At 40.6% G+C, this 23,703-nt stretch overlaps 4 protein-coding genes across 4 annotated transcripts; 1 reads left to right on the forward strand and 3 right to left on the reverse strand.

The window, feature by feature from the left end:
- Positions 1-874: 874 nt before the first annotated feature.
- LOC149039596 (uncharacterized) lies at positions 875-4,396 on the reverse strand. Its single transcript, XM_089181960.1, has 2 exons — positions 4,159-4,396; positions 875-2,817 (listed from the first exon to the last, which is right to left on the reverse strand). Exons 1-2 carry the CDS (start codon positions 4,394-4,396, stop codon positions 875-877), a joined length of 2,181 nt encoding a protein of 726 aa, XP_089038086.1.
- Positions 4,397-6,029: 1,633 nt separating this feature from the next.
- LOC149039597 (uncharacterized) lies at positions 6,030-10,868 on the reverse strand. The gene is made up of 2 exons (XM_089181961.1): positions 10,517-10,868; positions 6,030-9,309 (listed from the first exon to the last, which is right to left on the reverse strand). The coding sequence occupies exons 1-2, from the start codon at positions 10,749-10,751 to the stop codon at positions 7,166-7,168; spliced, it is 2,379 nt and encodes a 792-aa protein (XP_089038087.1). The 5' UTR covers positions 10,752-10,868; the 3' UTR covers positions 6,030-7,165.
- Positions 10,869-11,233: 365 nt separating this feature from the next.
- On the forward strand, positions 11,234-22,240 carry LOC149039598 (upstream-binding protein 1-like). Its single transcript, XM_089181968.1, has 7 exons — positions 11,234-11,554; positions 12,188-12,280; positions 12,980-13,108; positions 14,238-14,326; positions 15,023-15,093; positions 21,938-22,052; positions 22,175-22,240. The coding sequence occupies exons 1-6, from the start codon at positions 11,427-11,429 to the stop codon at positions 21,980-21,982; spliced, it is 555 nt and encodes a 184-aa protein (XP_089038094.1). The 5' UTR covers positions 11,234-11,426; the 3' UTR covers positions 21,983-22,052; positions 22,175-22,240.
- On the reverse strand, positions 15,667-21,316 carry LOC149039599 (uncharacterized). Its single transcript, XM_089181962.1, has one exon. The coding sequence runs from the start codon at positions 18,639-18,641 to the stop codon at positions 16,053-16,055; it is 2,589 nt and encodes an 862-aa protein (XP_089038088.1). The 5' UTR covers positions 18,642-21,316; the 3' UTR covers positions 15,667-16,052.
- Positions 22,241-23,703: the final 1,463 nt, after the last annotated feature.

The raw sequence follows: 23,703 nt of genomic DNA on the forward strand, positions 1-23,703 counted from the left end.
TTCTAATAATTTTAAGATAAAAATCTAAAAACTTTACAAATACCTTCACGAACTTTCCAGAAAAAAAATCATGATCATTTCAATGGCCATAACAGCTTTGTATCAAAATCATTCCTTGATATAAGAATGCAAATACAGTATACTTCGTTTACAAATTCCAGCTGGTTATAATGCTAGCTAAGTTACTTCTGTCTCCTGGCTCATTATTCCCCCGCGTTTTAGCCTTCACTGCCCTTTATTTTCCTTTGTGCTCCTGGCCCATTATTCCCTGGCGTTTTAGCCTGCACTACGCTTTTTTCCCTTTGTACTTTTGGCTCATTATTCTCTCGTATTTCAGACTGCAGGCATTGTTTAGGTTCAGAACTTATAAACATGACAGTTCTCAGTGGCCCTCTTATTATAACCAAGGTAAGGAACCACATGCTAAGATTGAGCCTACAAAAGGTGCTGAAAGTGATCATAAAAGCAGGGCAGTATAATATTTTTCTTGAGAGACCCGATGTTCAATTCCAGAAGTAAAGGAGTGTATACCCCCCAACCCCGCCCCGCTCCCATTTAGACATTTCACGTCTTTCAGAGCATTTTTTAATTGCTGTCGAAAATCTAAAACCATGTAATCACAACAGTCAATAAGAACAAAGGTTGACATTATCAATACCCAATGAGAACTCAGAGTAAAACAGGTAAAATACTACAAGCGCAGGAATTCAAAGGCGAACAAGTCATGACTGATTTTCGTTTTGTAATCACAGACCAAAGTAAAGCAAAGATGATGCAATCCCGGATCACTTTTGAACTCAATTGAAAAATACTCTCATGTAGAAGTTTCTGCTCTATTTCTCCCTTGTGCTATTGGCCCATTATTTCCTCGCGTTTAAGCCTGCGGCATTTGGTCGGCTTCAGAACTTATAAACATGACAACAAACACATCCATAAAGAGAGCAAAGGAGGATAAAAAATGCCACAGGTCATGCCAGTCGAAAAATCCTAAAATGACACATTCTTTGTTTTGGTCACGAGAGTTTTCTGGCGACAATGTTTTGTTTGTGGTGGGTTGCAATATGAAAATCCAAAGAGCTGCTGCCGAAATGATAACGGTGAGAATGATAAAAAGAACTTGTAAAATGCCCTTGCCACAAAAATTTCCCCACTTGCATTTGGAAAGCCCAGCTTTAGCTAGCTGCGTTAGGACTATGACGACGCTACAGGCAATGCATGCCGACAGAAACGCAAAAGCTGGATCGCTAAACAAGTAAACATTAAAAATCGCATCGGGAATTAGCAGGCTAACTAAAATGAATAAAAACGCGTTAAAATTGTCTTCACTGTCATCACTACAAAGCTTTTGGTACATATTTAAATTAAAAAAAGCCCAGGAAACCATCAGAAACCACCAAATGATCAGGAATGCGTAGAAAAACGCCTGCATTATTTTGTTGAGCCCAGAATTCGAGTGAAGTAGCGCAGCAAAGTAGTTTAAAACTAAAAGAGGCATAATGAAAAATAGGAAGAAGTTAGAAGCGTTAACTGGGGGCATCTCATTTTGAAAACGATTCCGCTCAATGCCATTATACGACAACAGTACAATTAAACCAGCTATGATAAACATGAAGGCCGAATCGAACTGAAATGTGTACACGCTTGGACAGAGGTGGTAAAGTGCGGAAAACAATCCCTGGAAAACAAAAGCCCAGGCTAACGCATACGCGATAGAAAAAGAGTACCTTTCTTTTATTGCTGCTGCCGCCTCGGCGTCTCTGCCTCTTTCGCAACGATGATTCACCTCCCTTTCCAGTATCAGTACCCACACAGCTAAGATTAGGCCGTGGACTATATAGGGTAAGTTACTTGTCATTAAGTTAAATGGAATATCAAGATTTGCAACTCTATAACAAAAGTCGTTGTAGTAACATTTATCTCTGTCCCCTTCCCGAATCATCGTATCCCTGATTTCAAACACGAATTTAGAAGCACCTACCATGAGCGTAATACCCACAATACACGTGATGTAGGCGTAGCTCTCTGGAACAGAGGAAAACCAGTTAGATATGATTGCCATCCACTTTTTTAAATCTAAATTAGCATTATTATTGACCTGATCACCTTCACCAGGATTTACCTGGATGAGAGACTCTTCGAAGAGAAAATACGCAGAGATAGACACTAATATACCAACCACAAATGATACAAAAAATAGGAAACAAATAGACGTGGCATAACTATAATCGAACGACCTTGTCAGCTTTAAAGTGACATTTTTTGACTCACTAAGTTTGACGTCACCTGATAAGTTCTTCAAACTAATTCCAATGAACCATCTGGAGACGGAATCCATTAAAGGGGGAATGGAAAAGCTTGATAAAGTTATGCGTCCTTTTGTTGCAAAGGAAAGTCGAAGAGATTCCTTCTTGTAATTTATGCTCTCGAGGTCTTTCTGGACATCGACCTCTTTACAGTTCTGCGATACCTTCAAATAGGCAGCAACTGTTGATTGAGACGTGGCAGTGATGTCCAGTTGTTTATCAGAGATATCTTGGGGTGGAATGAACTGGAACACGCTCACCTCATCTCCCTGGACATTGACTGTGTGTGGTTGATCAAGCGCGATTTCTGATGCACCTTCAGCTATTTGCACTGTGAAGGAAAGCTCACTGCCTTTTCCCACTACGGATAACAACTTCTCCCCTGTGTTTTGATCATTGGTCAAACCGGTGGGACAAATGCTTAAAGTGTTCCAAATTGGTGTTGGTTCTGAAAGGTCCACATGACCAAGTAGAGACGAGTCAACTTGTTGGTACAAGGAAACGAGCAAGAAACCTAAAAAATAAAAGGGATAATCTAACACATGAATACATCAACAAGTACCAAAACAGATGATAATAAGATTTCATAAGAGCCTACTAATGTGGGGTAATGAGCAAGAAACCTAAAAATAAAAAGGATAATCTAGTACATGAATACATCAATAACTATCAAAACAGATGATAATAAGATTTCATAGGAGCCTACTAATGTGGGGTTAATGTCCACCCTAATGGCTCGCTTGCCTGCTGGTCACTGAATGAGCTGGGCTTTTTGCTGGAGACACTTTGTTCTATTTTTTAATTCAAGCGAGACATTTAGCTCACACATTTCCCCAAATCTCTCTAATTTGTAGTGAATGTTAGGGAAGGTCACAGACCAATATTTTCCCAATAAATCAAACCAGAAAATGACGAATGTATCTTCACAGGATAACTACATCTTAGATCATTGTAGAAAAGGAAGTCTGAAAATGTTGAGGCTTCTTCTAGGCGCTATTATCAGTAAAAATGTTTTTCTTTACATAAATCACACCCAAGTTCCACATATCAGAGCAAAAATCTACTCTTATTTCTCTATACCCTTTTAATTTAAAAGTATCTTTTGGAAACATGGCTCAGATTTGGAGACTTAATTTCTACTTTCTATTTTCTACTTGAATCTGCCGTGACTAATCCTAAGCGCTCAGACTAGGAATAAACGGAACAAATTGAGCGAAACGAGACCTTTCCAAGTAGCTACTGATGATCTCCCTGACTATGAAAATCTGAAATGTGTTTGGATTCACAATACGGGTGTAGAGGCTGGACAAACAATAGATGTCTGAAATATGTTACGCAGTCAGAAGCGAATTAGTCAAAAAAAAAACTAGATACGAGAACGGCAGGAGCTAGTCTGATGTGTTTCAAGTTTCTTGCAGGAATGCTCGTTCCACTTTTACTCTTAGACGGACAGTCTATCCTGAAATCGCTAAAAGTTGGCATTTTGTATATCGGTGGAATGCCACAACAATAACGCTCAGGTTTAACCGTAATTTTCTGAGTTAAAGATCCTTCGAAAGAAGCGACTATCACGAAGAATGCAGTAAAAATTTTAATCATAAGTCTGATCTGGAAAGAAGGAACCCTGATCTGTGCAAACAGTGAATGGCATCAGGAGAAGCTGCAAAGTCCATAATTGATAGGAGTTACCACTTTCGAAATTTTCAAAAACACTTTCGGATCACTGAAGAATAATCAAGGAATTAAATCAATATAGATAGAGAGATTTTGTATCTTCATTAAAACCAAAAGTTAACAAAACTTCGCTCTCCTAGAAGTACATAAGACCACTCTATCAACCTGGTTATGCCCTCACCTTTCTTCTTGTCATTCCTTTTAGCTTTCATGCGTAAAAGGTTCCCAGGTTTGTCCAGCTTCAAAACACAAGATTGATTCTGAAAGCTGTCGGTGGATATTGTGCCAGTGACCTCTATCACCCCACTCTGAACATTTGAAACAGTCATACCGTACGGACATATTGCTCGAAGATGTCCACAGACTGAGGGGCACCGAGCAAATAGGAGTAGGAATGAATATAAAAGGATTGAAAACATCCTAAAAAGCAAGGCTTCCGTTGCTTTATTTAGACAGCGCCTCATCTTGTTGGTTGTGCTACGTGCAAACAAGAGATCTGACGGGTGTTTTTATGCCCTATTGATTCTCAACACGACACTTTGGAAAGACAAGAGCCTAGTTATAATAGGTTGCGGTCTTGTTTTAAATAATTTATTTGATTAATATTCAGGGTCGAGGTACTCATGCTTTTTGTTCTGGCTGAATACACCCAGAGTTAGAAAAATCCTATTTAACCTCAGGGAAAGCCAAAAGCACAAGCTCTTGCTCAAGCTCAAGGCTTGCGTTACTTTATTTAGACAGCGCCCTATCTTGTTGGCTTTTAATGCCTAAGTGACTCTCAACATGACACTTTGGAAAGACAAAAGTCTAGTAATAATAGGTTGCTGTCTTGTTTTAAATAATTTATTTGATGATTATTCAGGGTCAAGGTACTCATGCTTTTCGTTGTGGCTGAATCCACGCAAAGTTAGAAAAATCCTATTTAGCCTTGGGGAAAGCCAAAAGTTCAAGCTCAGATTCCAGAAAATAGCTCTAGCAAAAATAAATTTCTTGCAGACTTTGCCCAGGAATCTAATTTAACATTTATCTCTTTCCCCTTCCTGAATCATCGTATCCCAGCTTGTGTATACGATCGAATAAGCAACTACCATAAGCGCAGCACCCACATGTGATGTGGAGATAGCTCTTTGGACCGAAGGAAAACCAGCGATATCTGATTACCTCCCACATTTCACAAACTAAATTAGCATAATTATTGACCTGATCATCAGGCTTTACCTGGGTGAGGGACTCTTTGAAGAGAAAATACGCAAAGATAGTCACTCCTATACCAACCAGAAATGATACAAAAAATAGGCGCGGCATAACTATACTCGAACGACCTTGTAAGCTTTGTTATAATAGGTTGCGGTCTTGTTTTAAATCATTTATTTGATGAATACTCAGGGTCAAGCTACTCATGCTTTTTTTTGCGGCTGAATCCACCCAAAGTTAGAAAAATCCTATTTAACCTCGGAGAAAGCCAAAAGTACAACCTCTTGCTCAAGCTCAAGACTTGCGTTGCTTTATTTAGATAGCGCCCTATCTTGTTGGCTTTCCATGCCGTAATGATTCTCAACATGACACTTTGGACAGACAAAAGCCTAGTTAGAACAGGTTGCCGTCTCGCTTTAAATAATTTATTCGATGAATACATCTTTATTTCTGGCGTAGGGGCTCATCATAGAGCGCGTTTCTACCAAAACAATTTGCAATCTCAGCAGCCAACGAAAACACATCAAAATATCACTGGAGTCAATAAGTGCCGGGAGTAATAACAAGAAAACAGTTGGAGCGCGGGAAAATGCGGTGACCAAGTCTCGACTGGGTTTCAGTTTTGCATCTGATTGGTTGTTGATGGGGTGGCGGAACTTTTCTGAGTCATAAAGCGAAGAAAAACAAAACCATGACCATCCCGGATCACTTCGACACTCGGGTAAAAATAGTTCTTGGCCACCGATCATTTAGCAGATGTGATATTCACCGCTCACCCTTTGCTTGCTTCTGCACGAGTATACAATCCAACGCATTGTTTATTATTATACTTCTTCCTAAATTCAGTAAACGCGAAAGTACCGTTTAACTAACATAATACTTTAATAAACTTTTATCCTAGTATTATAACAGGGACTGTAACTTCTAGGACAATTATATCTTACTTTCTATTGGTGGCCAATATTGGTCAATATAGATAATGCCGATAAAGATTACTTAGTTTACAAATGCTGGCTGGTTATACTGTTAGCTGAAGTTAAATAGATGATTAGCAGCACTTGGCTAAGTAAGTTTTAAGAATATCCGGATGCCAATTTGAAAAGCAAGGTATTTACAATATAGATTTAGCTCTCATCTAGTCATAATCTCTCTCTCTTGATCATTATACTTGTAACGCGTTTGATAAACAAAGATACGTCCCTTACGGTTATCTTACACGCGTATCAGTTTTTAAAAACCTTCTACATATTAAGCATCTTTTGGCGACTATTGAAGAGTTTATGGACCCATTGTCACCACCCGTACTTGCCCCATGCTTTCATTTTAAATTCAGAATGCCCTTTGATTTCACCAAAGTGAAACCAATACAATACGATATTTACTTGACATGAAGGCCTAATGTTAAATCCCACTAGTATAGGAGACTATGTTCACCTCGGCTATAATCTAAATTCGAAAAACGAAAAACCATTCGCTCTGACGAAGGGCTAACATTCAAAACTTCAGCTTTAAAACTCTGTACAGTGGCCAATTTACATCATCAACTTAGTTGATAACACTAAATTACCCTGTTATACTCTCTCACCGACGCAGCATCACACTTTCTTCAGAAACTTACCCCCTTTATAGTCTAAATCCCACCATCATCACCACGTCTGTAAGAGCAGTTTTCAACTGACTTTCGAAAAACCAAAACCTCTAAATCCTAACAAGCAATCATAACGATGGTTAACATTATCAATAGCCGATGAGAACACAAATTATACAAGCAAACTACCAATAACGCGGGAAATCGCGGTGGACGAAGTCGCGATTTATTTTTGTTTTGCATCTAATTGGTTGAAGAATGTGCGCGTTTTCTACACCATTCACAGACCGAAATAAAGCAAACAAAGCAATCCTAGATTAATTTTGACATGCAATCGAAAACTTCTCTATTATGTGGAGTTTTACATCGCACTCCCTTACATTACATATTCTGAAGCCTACGACTTTTACACGGGTTCAGAACTTAAAAACATGATAACAATTGTGGCCATTAGGACACCAAAGGAGGACAAAAAATGCCAAAGATCGTGCCAATCGAAAAATTCCAGAAAAGCACATTCTTCGTTTTGGTCACGGGAGTTTTCTGGCGTCGACGATTTGCTTGTGGTGGGCAGCCATTTGAAAACGCCAAAAGCTCCGACCAAAACGATGAAAGTGAGGAAGATGAAAAGCCTTTGACAAATTACCTTGGCCGTTGGGCAATTGCGCCTGCATTCACAGCAACAGCACAGCTTTCTCCAGGGCCTAAGTTTAGCGAGGACAGCAATGATGCTACAAATAATGCAGGTATACAGAAACACCTGTGACAGATTGGTGAACAAAAAACACAAAAAGAGCCCCAAGGGTACTACCAGGCCACCCAAAATGAATAAGAACACATTACATGCATTTCGGCATACTCCTTGGTGGATATTTAACTTATAAAAAGCCCAATAAACCATCAAAAGCCACCAAATGATCAGGAATGCGAAGAAAAAGTTCTGTAGTGGTTTGCTAAGCCCAGAATCAGAGTTAAAGAGCGTACCAAAGTAGTTAAAAATAAAGAGAGGCACAATAAAAAAAAGGAAGAAATTAGAGGCACCCACAGGGTACTTCACATTTTCGGAAGAAGGACAACGATTCTGCTCAAAGCCATTATACAAAAACAGCACAGATAAACCAGCCATGATAAACATAAAAGCCGAATCAAACTGAAATGTGAAGCTGCTCGGGCATAAGTGGTAAAGAGTGGAAAATAATCCCTGGAAAACCAAAGCCCAGGAAAACGCATACCCAATGGAATAACAGTACTTCTTTTTCAGTGCTGCGGCAATAATTTTTTTGCTTTCAGGCTCTGCGATGATTGTGTTTGGAATACCTCCTTCCAAAATATAATGAAAGTTAGTTTCAGGACATAACAGAACATGGTTTGGTAGCTCGGATCCCCATGCCACGGCGGCTCCAGTGCCTGTGCGGCTGGTCGTGATGCTTTTGAACTGCACATTTAGTTTGGTTTCCAGTATCAGTACCCACACAGCTAAGATTAGACCGTGGACTATATATGATAAGTTACTTATCATCAAGTTAAACGGAATATCATGATTTGTAACTCTATAACAAAAGTCGTTGTAGTAACAATTATCTCTGTTCCCTTCCTGAATCATCGTATACCAGTTTGCAAACACGAACTGAAAAGCACCTACCATAAGCACATTACCCACAATACCTGTGATGTAGGAATAGGTCTTTGGACCAAAGGAAAACCAGTGATATCTGATTACCTCCCACAGATCGCAACATGAAATATTTAGGTTAGTTTGAATTCGATTTCTATTGGCTTGATCTGGTGGAAGGAACTGGAGTTGTATACCCATCACACCATTCATGTTGGCCATTACAGTTGCGCCACCAAACCTTATCTCAGAGAGGGACTCTTTAAAAAGAAAATGTGCCATGATAGACACTACTATACCACCCAGAAGTGATGCGAGTAATAGGGCAGAAACAGGTATGGCATAGTTATAATCAAACGACCTTGTCAGCTTTAAAGTAACATTTTTTGACTCACTAAATTTGACGTCACCTGACACGTTCTTCAAACCAATTCCAATGAACCATCTAGAGGCGGAATCAGTTAAAGAGGGAATGGAAGCTCTGGATAAAGTTATCCGTCCTTTTGTGGCAAAGGAAAGTCGAAGAGATTCCTTTTTGTAATCCACAACTTCTAAGTTTTCCTGGACATCTTCGCATATGTGTGATACCTTTAAGTAAGCAGCAAGGTTTGACTGTGACGTGGCAGTAATGTCCAGTTGTTTATCAGAGATACCTTGGGGTGGAATGAACTGGAACACGCTCACCTCATCTCCCTGGACATCGACTGTGTGTGGTTCATCAAGCGCAATTTCTGATGCACCTTCAGCTATTTTCACTGTGAAGGAAAGCCCACTACCCTTTCCAACCACGGATAACAACTTCTTCCCTGTGGTTACATTATTAGTCACACCGGTGGGACAAATGTTCAGAATGTTCCAAATTGTTGATGGTTCTGAAACGTTCAGGTGACCAAGTAAGGATGATCCATCGGCGTGGTACAGAAAAACATGCAAGAAACCTTAAGAGAGAAGATTACAGTTTACAATTCCTATTTAAATGTGGGGATAGTGTGCTACTCTATTGGAATTGCTCGCGTGCTGGTCTCTGAATCAAGCTGGACTGCTGCTGGAGACACAATTTGTGTTTCAAATTCAAGTGAGACATTCGCTCACGTAGCTCATCAAATTTCTATACATAATGGTGAATCTAGAAAGATCCTTGCCTTATATTTCCCACCAGTATCAAGTTGGGACATGACGAATTAATCTCCAGTGGTTGACTGCATTTTAAGACACTGCAGTTAAAAAATTATACAAGGCTTAATTTGAGAGGGACCCGCTTCTCTACTGTTATTAGCAGAGCGCTATTCTGACCAAATGAGCCACAAATTTGAAAAAAAAATTAAGAGAAAGATCTATGTATCAGAATGAAAATCTACTTTTATTTCTCTCCGTCTATTTTTACGTTTTCAGATTACTGAGATGGCATCCTTTGGAAAATGATTCAAAATTAGAGGTTGTCGAGCAAAAGTCCCCACTTCGCAAAACCTCTTCAACTACGAAAGCACCATGAAGGATAAAATAAGCCTGATATAAGGAAAGATACTGTCTAACTTCTGGACTTCAGACGATAGTGGAGGGATTATTGATCTTGCCAAATAGTTACTTATCTCCCTGCGTAGTCAGAAACAAATTGGTCCACCCCGCGGGTCGCATGACTAACGAGTCAGCATAAGTTTTCATCGTAAATCTCGAAAGAGGGAACTCTGTTATCTGCATAACTGACTGTGCAAGCAGAATACGGCCGCAGGAATAGCTTCAAAGCGGACCTAAATTAATAAGGGTCACCAGTATTGGAAATTTCGAGAACAGCTTCGGATTACTGAAGCGGAATATTTTGGTAATGAAATCAACATACATGGTTTGATGCTACTCTGGTTTAAAGATTTAATTAATGTAACCGAAGAAGGTACAATTCATAGACCCACTTTACGACACTCCTGTCTAGTGTTTTCAACAGGGGTGATCTAAACGCTGCAACAAGAGGTCCTTTTATACGATCACTAATTAGCTGCCTTTTTTCTGAAGAAGTGTAAATAGGCGTCAGGAAGTAAGCTGCCCACGCTTCTTTAAATCGGGATGATGGCGGCTTACTTCCTGTCGCCTATTTACTTCGTCTTGTGAAGTGTTTGTTAAACTATTCTATCAAATTGACTCTACTCTCACCTCTTTTGTTGTCATTCCTTCGAGTACTCACTCGTAAAAAGCTACTAGGTTTGTCCAACTTCAACACGCAGGAACGTTGTAAATTATTATCGTCAGGTAGTCTGCCACTGATCTCTGTCACTGCATTCTGGGAATTTGTAACATTCATGCCGGACGAACAATTTGCCTGAATTTTTCCCCTGGCAGGGAGGCACCAAGTGAGAGCAAACAGGAATGCATGAACAATAAAGAACATCCTAAGAAGAAAATCTGGTGTTACTTTGAGTTAGCGAGACAGAGCTCTCTATGGTTTGTTGTGTTACTAACAACAAATCTGCGTTGGTATGCATATGATTCTCCATATGGTGGTTCTGAAGAAAAGAGTTTAGACATAATAAATCATAAATTACCGTCTGGTTGTGAATAATTTTTTTATTGTCTGATATATTCAGACTTGAGCTATTAATAACTATAGCTACTGTCTACTTGCGCATGTGCTATTTGCTAAAGGAAACATGAGAGAGAGGAAAACTAACGATGCTAAGGCTTGGAAATATATGGATATAAAGCAAAGTGGGGAAAAATTTTGCGCCGTATTTGAACCTTAACCAGCACGCCTTCATTCCTAGAGGAGTAAAATTCTTAGGATGTCTTCAAATATCTGTAGCACACTGTAGCACGCTATGCATGCCTATGTTTATTTGGCGTGAATATCAAAACGAGGTTAGTCTCGTACCAGTCCCCACAATTGAGACGAACATGTGCAAGTTGCTCTCAATCGTGTTGATCTGTCATTCTGCAAAACTTTCAGCGTTCTTATCCAATTTGTCACCAACATATCCTGTCCACTCATATGTGAATGGGTCAGATAGCATCGATGATCTCAAACTGATGCACTCGTGAGGGTGAATGCAGTAAAACTCGCCGCAAGATGGCTAGTAATACAAGCTGGCGAATAGACGACATGGATGGCGGTTTGGACGGTGGACTCGCTTCAGAATTACTGAATCTGACTGGTCTTGGCAACGAGTATGTGGCGGATGGCGCGTACAACATGAGGTACGAATAACAAAAAATTCAAATACTAACTGAGAATGCTCGCCGTGTACCTTCTGATCAAATGGAACATAACTTGAAAAATGATCAACTCACTGACACGTAATGTTTTAATTTTTGCCCTCAGAGCTCTCTATAAAAAGTGCCTTAATCTTTTTTCGATAAGGAATGTGAGCTTAGATTTTTCCATCCGATTGTAAAACGTTCTGTGGCTAGATCGTGTCGAAAAAAGCGCGGATGGAATTTATTTTCATGTAACTTTGCATGTAACAGAATGACATGTTACTCTTGTACATGTATCATGATAACAAGACGGGTGAGAGCCATGGGAAAATCTTAAATCTACAAAATAGCTTGAATTTGTGATAAAGTAAATCTTAGTTTTTTTCCCAGCAGCAACTGATTCAGAAAAAAATTACATTCTCAGCCTCATGAATGGCTTTGATTCCATTGCTGACCTTCAGAGAATGCAGGATGCTTGTAAAATTTGACCCCTTTCATTTGCAAGATCTTATTGATAATTCTCCTTACTGTCTGTCATACAATGCTTATGATGGTAGGTTGGAGAATTTGGTTTTGGATCAATTAATAATTGTTAACATCAAATAATTGATGTCATTTTTTCTTTGTTCAAAGTGATGTCCTTAACTTGCCAATTTTCAAGGATGAGCCACCAGGAAGTCACCTAAACATGGACACCATTGGCTCTGTTTCTTCCGCAGTGACAGAGTAAGTGAGTCATTAAGAAACTGTGATACTGTATTAGTGGGAGAGTATATCAACTGGGTTTATAACATCAAGTTGTCATCATCAATGTCGTTGTCATTATCAGTGTTAGGAAAATTGATAGACCTGATGTTATGTTTATGCTAGGTTAATTGATAACCTCATGTTGCAGGTACTTATTATATAGAATGAAAATTAAGCTTGTCTAAGTTTGTGAATTGTCCTCAAAGCTTTGAAAATGAGGTCACCATGGCAACTGAGCCTCAGCTTATTTCCAGCCACCTGTAAGTATCAACAAATGGGGGTGTGGAAAGAATACTTCTCCCTTTATTTCCTTAAACCAGCATCTATATTCTCCATACTTTTCCCTTTACATTTCCTTTGGTATCGACAAAGAGAATTTGTTTGACAATTACAAGCTTCTTAAATTGGTGATCATTTCCTCTTTTCTCCTGACCTTTACATTTGATTCAAGGGTGAAATTGTAAAGAGAAAATAGAGAACAATCACTCTTAAGGGTGAAAGGGTTAACTAAAATGGCAGAGAGGGAAACTTAACAAGCAAGGAAAAGAACTTGTCAATCCTTCTGGTAACCCTCTTGGAGCCTGGAATATCACTCTGGTGAAACTGTTGCATGTTCTTGGTGTTAGCCGTGTCTTCTATTACTTTTAGTTGAATTTTTCAATTTTTGCGTTGTCCTAGAGTAACCAATGGGGTGAATTCTTTAGACCCTGCCCTCCAAACAAAGCAGGAAACTCTTATGGCTTGTGGCCTGTCACCTCCAACGCAGTCTTCACCAATGTCATCTGCTGGAAGCTTAGAGGTTAATAGGTAAGTACCAAGCATCTTCACATCTTCATTTGTAACAGTGTTCTCCTTTTCAGGCTTTACATGTAACTGGTTACATTTGCAGCCTGAAGCACCCTTTTTAACTACCAAACTGAACAACTAATAAAAATTCTTGGAAATTCAAACAGGTTAATAGGATTGCTCTACTGGTTTAAAAATTTCTTTTACACTGTACCTGTCATGCCCAGAATAAGGGAAAACACTGATTAACCTTGTGACTTTCTGGAGTAATTGATTCTGGTGTGTACTGCTCCAGCTAAATTGACTACTAAATGGTTCTAAAATGAAATAAACAGATGTTTTGTTAGGAAGATGATGATGTAAAAATTTCCTTGTATATCCCTAAGACTTTCAATTAAAAAAGATGTTTATTCCATTGTCAGTTTCATTTTGCAGATTGATAGATTGTAGAAAGGAAGTTTGGTACTGATTTTTTCAAGCCTCTTTTCTGCAATTGCTTGCATTTCAGTTCAACCTGCCAATGAGAATTGTTCCTTAGCCTAATTTTTAATCCATGAGTCAAATAAAATTTATTTCATTAAAAAATTTTGATCAGATTTCTTTACGGAAGAGATGAACTCTTTAAAATTCAGGGCACTCCCACATGTGGCTTGGATTACTCATTTGGTAGTAACACCTAACTAGTATCTTGGAGGCACATCAGCTCGTGTATTCTCCATACTGTTCTCTATACATTTCCTGATGTGCCGACAAGGAGAATTTGTCAACTAATCAAGAGCTTCTTCAGTTGGTGATCATTTTCTTCATTCTCATGACATTACTGTTTTATTCAGGGATGATATTGTAAGGAGAATCTAGATGCTAGTCACTCTTAGAGGTTAAAGGGTAAAATCTGCCAAAGCCTAAATCTGCAGACTTCCGTTCTGCAATTTCTGCAATTACAGCTCACCTCATATGCTTAAAAATCGAACACTGATTTTTCAGGTCTGCATTAAACTTGAGTTATGAAAATTATTTTTCTTAGTTACTGGGTAGATTTGATTTTCTTTATAGAAAGGAATGAAGTTAGTAATGTTGCCTGTAGCTTGTGGTACTGTAAATACATTGTTCTATCATTTAGGTGTTTGTTATTTTTACCTTTTGTCAACAGTCTGAGTTACAGGTTCAGGTACATTTTGAAAGCTGCAACTTCTCCTACAAGGAGACTTGAAGAAGACTCCCTAACTTATCTTAATCAAGGTACCTAACCCTCTTAACTCTTAACTCTAGCATCAGTATACATATTCTCCACACTGTTCTCTATTTATTTCTAAAGAAACCAACAAGGAGAATTTATTTAACAATCAAGAGCTCCTCTGGTTAATGATCATTTTCTTTATTCTTATGACCATAGCATAATTAAGAGTTGATATTAATATGAGAAATTAGGTTCTCATCACCCTGAAGGGTCCAAAGAGAAAAATTATTGACCTATAGTTGACTGTAATTATGATTCATGAATAAAGGGGTGAGTTTCTAAAGAAACTGTGGTGCTGTGTCGGTGAGAGAGTATAGCAGGTAATTTAGTGTTAACAACTGGGTTGAAAACGTAAATTAGCCACCGTAAAGGGTAAAAAAGCTGACGTTTTGAGCGTTAGCCCTTCGTCAGAGCAATAGTGAAGGGCTAACACTCGAAACGTCAGCTTTTTTATCCTTTACGGTGGCTAATTTACGTTTTCAACCCAGTTGTTAACACTAAATTACCTGTAATTATGATTCTTCAGGTTTTATTTGTAAACTGAAAGTAATTGCTGACAAAGACTTTCCCCATGAATGAGATTGTGTAGTGACATGTAGAAATCACTTTTCCAGTTCTCAATCAAAATGGAATCATAACTGAATTAAAAAGCTTGTCTAGGATGCTTAGATTTTTAATCCACCTGGTTTTGTTTTCAGGGCAGGCATATTTGTTGGAAATGATGTGCCTACCATTAGAGGCTGCTAAATTTGAAGGCAAACATTTAAAAGTAAGGACATATTTCTTACTTAAGTTTTCTATCAGGGTTTGTACAGGTCCTGCAAAACCTGGAAAGTCCTGGAATTTTATTTTGAAATTTTCTAGGAATGGAAAGTCCTGGAAAAGACTACAGGTCTTGGAAAGTCTTACAAATCTGCTTAACTCAAGCAACAACATTTTCAGATTTTAGGTTATGAAAATGTTTGTAGACTGTAACAAGAATTGATTTTGAAATCTAATTGGGATTGAAAGGGTTGAAGGTGAAATTTAGAGTCCTGGAAGAATCAGTTTGAGTTCTGGAAAAGTACTGGAAAATTTGTTGAAATTTGTCTCCAAAAAAGGGTGCAAACCCAGTTCTATTGTTGTTATAAACAGTTGTCTGCATGATTTGGGAGGCATTGTTTTCTCTTCTAATCAAGGGATGGTTTTAATTTGTTTAGGAAGTAGCTGAAAATTATGAAGTAACTAGAAGCATTTGAAATGTAACAACATATAGGTGTAGTTTTGTTTCTTTTTGTATGACGGAGTGCAATTTTTGTAAACTTTGTCCTGTTTACCAGGGATAGAACTCTGACGAACGAGACTCAATTAAACTGTTTTATTTCGCTCTCGTATTCGCTTATTTACATCAGGTGTGTAAAAGCTACTCTGCAAAATTTGTAAGAAATCACTCTCTTATACGATATTTTCTACATTTTGATTGGTTGTTGCCGAGTACTGATTTAAAAGGGTCATTCAAGGTTGCGTTAATTATGTAAACCATTCAATGTCCATAGTGTTCGCACTCATCATCTGACATGTGTCACGCACGAATCAAAGTCTCCGACACACTCCCCCATGCAACATTGCGTGCAAGGGTGCATTCACCTAGGAGACTTAACGAATTCAACTAAACGAAAAAGTTCTCTATAAATCAAACGTTTCAATTAAGTTCACAATTTTGAAGTTCAGTGAAAAGGAAATTGTGATTCATTGTTCATCTTCAGCAAGGTCCTGGATTCGGGCTCTGGCAGCAACTGCAGCATCCCGTCTCGGCCTGAAAACTAGTGCGTTTGGGTTCAAATCTGCTGTGGGAGTGTCTGCATGTGTCTCACAAGCCTGGTCGCAGTTTAGCTCAAGAGGGTACAGGTGTTGAACAGGCCTCTCTAACATGCCGTTTGCTGTCTTGAGTTGAACTGCGCGGATGATTCCGTCCTTCCCGGGGTAGGTTTTGTTTACTATCGCCAGTGGCCAACTCCCACGATTCTTGTTTTCGGTCTTTATAGTTACGACATCTCCAACATTTGGCTGAAATTTGGCCGCTTTGTGTGTCAGGTTGTGCCGCTCCCTTAAAGCTGTTAAATATTCTCTCTGCCACCGCCTCCAGAGATTGTTCTTGCAGTTCCTGAGGTATTTAGCGCGTTTGCGTAGGTCCAGGTCTTTGATCCTCCCTGTTTTCTCTTCTGGCAGCTGACTCGTTCGCTGAAACAGGAATGTTGACGGTGTAAGTGTTGGTAGCTCGACATCATCTTCTACATAACTTAATGGACGTCGATTGATTTGTGTTTCCACGTCGAGCAGTACCTCGCTCAGCTCAGTCCAGGTAAGTGCTTCTCCCCCAATGACTTTGTACATGGCGGACTTTACGACTCCAATCAACCGCTCGAATTGACCTCCCCACCAAGGAGCCCGGCTCAAGTTAAATTTCCAGGTTATGTCGTAATCTTCAAGGAGACTTTGGAGGCGCTCATCTCCTCGCAATTGACGAAGCCATTTCGCAGCCTTGATAAAGGTGCCTCCATTGTCTGAGTAGATAACGCGCGGTCTACCGCGGCGAGCGATGAGGCGTTTAAGACAGGTAATAAAATTGCTTGTCTCCAGACTAGACAATAATTCTAGGTGCACGGCTCTGGACAGGCTACACGTGAAGATAACCAAGTAAGCTTTCTCCTCGCCCTTCTTGCGTTGTTTATACTTGATAGGACCAGCAAAATCCGTGCCAATAACTTCGAAGGCTGTTCCACCATCTGTACGGTCTGTAGGCAGTAGTCCAGGGGGTGGTACTGTTAAGGGTGAAGCTATGAAACGTTTACAGCCCCAGCAAGCAGATCGCACAGACTTCACTAGCTGTCTCAGGGTTGGGATCCAGTACTGTTCACGAATCGCTGCCATGGTAAGGGCCACTCCTCCATGTAAGGTTTCGACATGAATCCTCTGTACAAGCTTCCTCGTAAACACGGCGTCTGCTGGCAGGTACACCGGGTATTTTCCTTGAATTCTTCCATGACATTCGAGAATTCTATCTGCATTGGAAACGAGGTTGAGTTTCTGCCTGGTCTGTTCAAAGTGCGGTTTCTGTAAATCTTGAGACTGGACTCTTTCTATCCACCAGTTCTTGGTCTCTTGAATGTCTTCGCTAGTAAGAGGTCCCTTGCGCACCCTGTGAGTGGTGAACCGTCGCAACCTAGCTTGGATGCGAAGAGCTCGGCGTAAATCATGGCGTTCTAGGAGTTCGTCGAACACGTTCCGTTCTTGTTCAGGTTTCTCATTTGCTAGGCTTAGCACTTCTCGGATGACTTTTGCCTCTTCTTCTGAGGTTTCGGATTTCACGGTAACCGGGTTCTCTGGCCACATTTCAGGATTACGTAGCCACGCTGGGCCATTCCACCAAAGCTCCGCATTGGTTACCTGGCCTCTTCGACTCGCCAGGTCCGCTGGGTTATCGGTAGTGGGCACGTGTCTCCACTGGATCTGTGGGTATTGTCTTATTTTTTGCACGCGGTTAGAGACGAACTGTCGGTACTGACCATTTCCTACAATCCAGTGGAGGGCGACGGTGCTGTCCAGCCAACCGTAGATCATGGGTTTGGGTAGTTCTTTTAGAGCGTTTCTTACGTTGATGACTAAATTGGTAGCCATGTGAGCGCTGACTAACTCCAACCTGGGGACGGTTAGTTCTCTCTTGGCTAATCTTGCTTTTGCTGCAACCAGGGTTTGAGTGATTCCATCTTCTTGGCGTACGACTGAATACACCACTGCTCCAACCCCATAAGTCGACGCATCCCCAAACACATGCAGCTCAGCGGAGATGACTGGTTGTTGATAAGGTGCTAAGGGTCTTCGAGTGGTTACTTCCGCCGGAAGTGACTGCTCCCACCTTTGCCAGCGTATTTTCAGATTCTCTGGGATAGGTGCGTCCCATGATACTTTGCAGTCGCACGCTTCTCGGTAGATTTGCTTCCCTTGCAGTGTAATGGGGGACGCTAAGCCAAGGGGGTCGTACACTTTCGCTAGTTTGGCCAGTACTTCACGTTTTGTCGGTGCACTACTCGCGCTTGGTAACTGCACGGCGATAGTATCTTCGAATTTGTCCCATTTTACGCCCAATAGCTTTGACTCACTTGGCTTGACTAGTAACTGTTGTTTTGCATAAGACTGATCTTCGCTTGATGTGGCTTGGGCGCTGTTTTTAGGTAACGTAGGCTGGGCAACTTCCTCTCCTTGTGCAGGTTGGGTGTCATCTTCCAGCTGTGCATGATTCGAGTGCCATTTGTGTAACTCGAATGTGGCATCCTTCATAATTTTTTGCGTCACCTCCTTTCGTGCTTTTGCTTGCTGTACGTCTTGACCGCCTGTCAACAGGTCGTCTACGTAGAAACTTCGGCGTAGCCGCTCTACCTCCTCCGGGTATTTCTCCGCCCAGGTATCGAGATGGCATTCAAGAACCCCACCTAGTAGAAAGGGTGAGGGGGCGAGCCCAAAGAGTACTCTCGTGAACCGGAATGTCTGCACTTCTGAGTCCGAATCTGTTTGTCAGTGAAAACGGAGGGCATCTCGTTCACTCTCGTGAATCCGGATTTGTAAGAAGGCTTTCTTAATGTCTCCCGCTAGGACAACTGGGTAGGCTCTCTGCTGAATTAGAACGTCCCATAGTTTGTTTTGCAGCGCAGGCCCTGGGTACAGACAGTCATTCAGTGATGGTGAATCGGGTGTCGCTCGGGCAGAGGCGTCATAGACGATCCGCATCTTTGTAGTTTCAGCGGACTTGCGAATCACGCTCTTGTGAGGGATGTAGAACCCTTTCTGTGGCTGTGAAACAGGGGGTGCCTTTTCGAGAACGCCTTCTGCCAGCTGTTCTTGAATTATCGCGTCGTATTGAGCCGTCAGTTCCTCGCGTTGAAGTTTTCTACTGAGGTTCTTGAGTCGTTTTAAGCTACCTTCCTTGTTTGAGGGCAGTTCTGCGTGGTTAGCTTTCCATGGGAGGGTGGTCTCGTACCAGCCTTCTGGCGAGCGTGTTAGGCGTTCCTTAAACTCATCAAGTACCATCGACTGGTCATGATCTGCTATGTCACGCAATCCCAAGACGTCCAATCTGCACAGATCTTCGTAGTTGCTTTGACTTGTCTGGGTGAGAAGCATGGTGTTTTTGTCAAACTCCTTTCCCGGGGACATCAGAAACCATCCGAATTTGGTGAGTTCTGCGATAGGGTCATTCTCTTGTCCAATTCTTGGCTTTGTTTCCGTTTTAATTTTGGCGTACTCCCCACTGCCAAGCACCACGTGAACCGGAAGAGACGCTTTTGTGTCATCATCGTAAACATTTACGCCTTTCAAGTGTGGGTGCTTCTCAATTAGCGTGCGATAATTAGGGTTTTCAATAGACAACAACTCTGTCTTGTTCACTTCGGTAGCTTTGACGGACAGCGAAAATTGATGGTTGACAGATCTTAATTCGAGATCGTAGACTTCGAGTTTGGCAATTTTAGAGGACATCAGCATATCGATCGTTTTTGTCTGGACATCGGTTGGCTTTAAGCGAAGTAGTTCGATCAGCTTTGCCGACACGTACGAACTGCCGGCTCCAGAATCGATAAGCGCTCTGCATTTAATTCCGTTGACCTCTATGATGACTACTGGGAACAGACCCTCTCCAGTTTGGTTTGTTGTCAAAGCGACCCCATGTGCTAGTGGCTGGTTAACTTGGCTTGTCGGGTTTGGTGTGTCACAAATCGACGTGTGGTGATGCTTATGGCAGCGTTGACAGGCTGATTTGCTCGGACAATAGAACGCGCGGTGGTTCCCAGACACACAATTGAAACATAAACGCTTATTTAGTAAAATTTGTCTGCGATCAGCGACATGTGTCACTCTTGTACATTCGATGGCTTTGTGATCTTCGCCGCAGTAAACGCAAGGCCAACAGCGGGGTTTACCATCGGCGTCCCGACGCGTGTGGTAAATTCTTGCTTGCTGGCGTACGTTCCATTTTGTTGATTGCTGTTCTTGCTCACGCTCACGCTGGTTTATATCCATTGGATTTCTCCTGGTCCACAATCGAACTGCTTCTGAAAGTTTTGCAAAGTCCCAGCTTTCCCAGTCGGGGTCGGTCCGGACGAGATCTCCGCGGATCGCTGGCAATTTGTCTAGTGTCATAGACACTGCCCCATTGACTTGTTCCAGTTTGTTTAGTGTCTGCAGGGCTTGCACACAGTACGTTAGCTTTTCGCTAAATTCACCAATTTTTCTCGGGTTTGGGCTTGATATTGAGGGGAGATCCAGAATCTCTTTGATGTAAGCTTTGACGATTTCTGACTCCTTTCCGAACCTCTCGCTTAGGATACTCTTCGCCCGATTGTATCCCTCAGCCGTGAAGGGCAACGCCTCTATTGCTCTTTTCACTTTGACATCCAGTAGTTCTCGAAGGTAGGTAAATTTCGTGATCGGTTGAGCGCCCGTTTTTTCGATTGCTTCTGTGAACTGTCCCCAAAATCGTGGCCAGTCCATATAGGTACCGTCAAACTTCGTTATCATCAGTTTAGGCAGCTTGGCTTGTATGTCGCTTGGCGTCGTCGTCGCTTGTTGGGGGTGTGGCTCAACTTGGATTTCTGCCTGCATCTCTATCTTCGCTTTGTGAAACTTAAGTTCTTCTTGCTTGACAATTGCTTCTGCTTCTCTTTTGCGGTCGTCGATCCACGTGCTCATTTTATCCACTTCGCAATCCGCTTTTTCCAGTTGTGCGTCGATTCCGCTGTTCCACGCCTCGATGTCGGCAATTTCTTCTTTCGCACCTAGTTTTGTCGCTTCTACTTCTATCCGCATTCGATTTAGTTCTTTACTGAGGGACCGCAGGGTGGACAAATGTCTTTCGATCGCTTCTGACTTCCCTGTTTCTACGATGGTGTTCGTTTTACCAATGCTCATTTTAAGCTGTGTTACTTTGATATCTAGATTCGCTTCAGTCGCTTCCATCTCCGCAATCTTCGCACGGGCGGAAAATCAGGACTAAAATTATACTCGCAACAGTTGTCCTTACTGTTATCCTTCAGAATTGTCCCGTCGGAGGTGCCACGTTTTGTAAACTTTGTCCTGTTTACTAGGGATAGAACTCTGACGAACGAGACTCAATTAAACTGTTTTATTTCGCTCTCGTATTCGCTTATTTACATCAGGTGTGTAAAAGCTACTCTGCAAAATTTGTAAGAAATCACTCTCTTATACGATATTTTCTACATTTGGATTGGTTGTTGCCGAGTACTGATTTAAAAGGGTCGTTCAAGGTTGCGTTAATTATGTAAACCATTCAATGTCCATAGTGTTCGTACTCATCATCTGACATGTGTCACGCACGAATCAAAGTCTCCGACACAATGAAGCTGTGCTCTTATAAGAGAAAACTTCAAGTCCAAGAATCTGAAAAATATGAAGAGTGGAAAAACAACCGACCAGCTGACAGAATGTTGGAAATAAGTTTTTATTTTTAACTTTTCTTTGCTAATTGATTAATGATTTCTGTTTTTCTTTTTTCATCTTGAATAGAATTAAATTAGCATAAATTATACAGTCTTTCTTTTGTTTTTGTTTTTTAACCATTTTAGATGTTCCCATGTCAAGTGGTGTTTCATACATCAGAAGCAAAGTAAACTTGCTTAATTGTTATGAGTTTGAGTGGGATTCAATCAAGGGAGCAGGAGTTTGTCATTTTAAGCAGCGGTTTGTAACCTGTTTCTGACAATTTTTGTCTTCTACATGTTCTTCATCCTCTTAATGGACTAAGTATGGCACCATTGCATCTCACTAAAAAAAAAACCACTTTTTTCCCACTTTTTGTTCAGATCAACTGTGTCAGCTCAGAGTTTACCAAGGGAAAGAGTGGTGTGTGTAGCTTTAAATGAATGTAGGTAGAAAATCAAAATCTTTAGAAAGATCTCAGATTTCTGTACAGCAAGCCTGCCCAGTTTCGGTGTTGAATTTGAGAAAATCTGTTGATGTGCTGGTCATAATCTCTATAGCAGAGATAAAATTTGTTTCCATTTTGTTTCCTCATTGTAAACTGTTTGTTATCCTTAAAGGTGCAGATAGAAAACTTAAAGTTGAAATGCAGAAACTGGAACTTAGTAATAAGGAAGACTTGGTAAGATTGACAGTGATTATAATAATCAACTGATAATAAATGCATTTATGATTATGCTATGAATCTTGTTTTTCATGTGAGGTACAATGAGTGGCAAAAGCAGTTGGCACCCCCCCTCCCCTTCCCCTTTCCAGGTGGTTGAGAACCCTCTATTCAACATAATCAACAGAATCTTGTAATTTGTCTCTGATTAAGTACTTGAAAGTTCCCCTTATTCAGTCGCTGGTGCCTTTATAGACTGGGACATTTAAACTGGGTAACCACAAACCAAAACAATTTGCAATCACAACAGCCAATCAGAGCATAGGAAAATATGGTCACAGCCGGTAAGAGCCAGGAGTAATGCCATGCAGATTGTTTGAATCTCAGGAAAACGCAAGTGACCTGCAAGTTACGACTGCTTTTTTCAGTTTTCCACCAGATTGGTGGCTGAAAGGGTGGCAGGAGTTTTCTGAGCCAATCATAGAGCAAATAAAAACAGAGTTATGGCAAGATCCCTGAGTGTTTCGAAACTTAGGTGGAAATAGCCCTACCAATCAAATACAAAATATGTTGGCTCACTCTCTGTTCCTTTCTCCACGAATAACCAATCCCACGCATTGTTCACTCCAGAATCTTTTATTCTACTTCTTTTAAACTTCAGTTAAAGCGAAAGTATTGTTAAACTGAGATAATACTACAATAAACTCGTATACTAGTATTACATGTATAACCTAGATTAGAACTTCTAGGACGGTTCACTAGCAAATCACGTTGAGTTACATATAACAGTTCCCGCATACTAAGTATGTACCTTTGGTTTGTTTACTCTTTCCAAAACGACTTTCTACCTAAAATTTCATACTTTTGCGGTTAAGATCGGCCAAAACAAAAACAAGATTGGTAACATAAATATTATAAAGAAACTGTTGTGTAAATTAGAATTTCAGTTAAAAAAAAAAATAACTTAAGAGAAAATAACCCTTGAAGTTTTTTACATAGCAACAGAATAAACAGAGAATTGGAGGGAAAAAGGGCGTACCCTAAGTACCACCCCTTGAGATCTGTTTGCCATTCATATCAGGCAACTGATTATAAATTCAGTCCGGAAGATGAAAAGTACAAATAGTACACATCTTAATCTCCTGATTGAAAGAGGTGTTGTACGTGCTAAATTATTAATTAAGACTTACTTTCTTGATCGAGAATTCGACATGAAATTGACCTAGAAAAAGAGCTGGATAAGAACCA

Source organism: Pocillopora damicornis, chromosome 9 (assembly GCF_964200805.1).
Source record: "Pocillopora damicornis chromosome 9, jaPocDami1.2, whole genome shotgun sequence".
NCBI lineage: Eukaryota > Metazoa > Cnidaria > Anthozoa > Scleractinia > Pocilloporidae > Pocillopora > Pocillopora damicornis.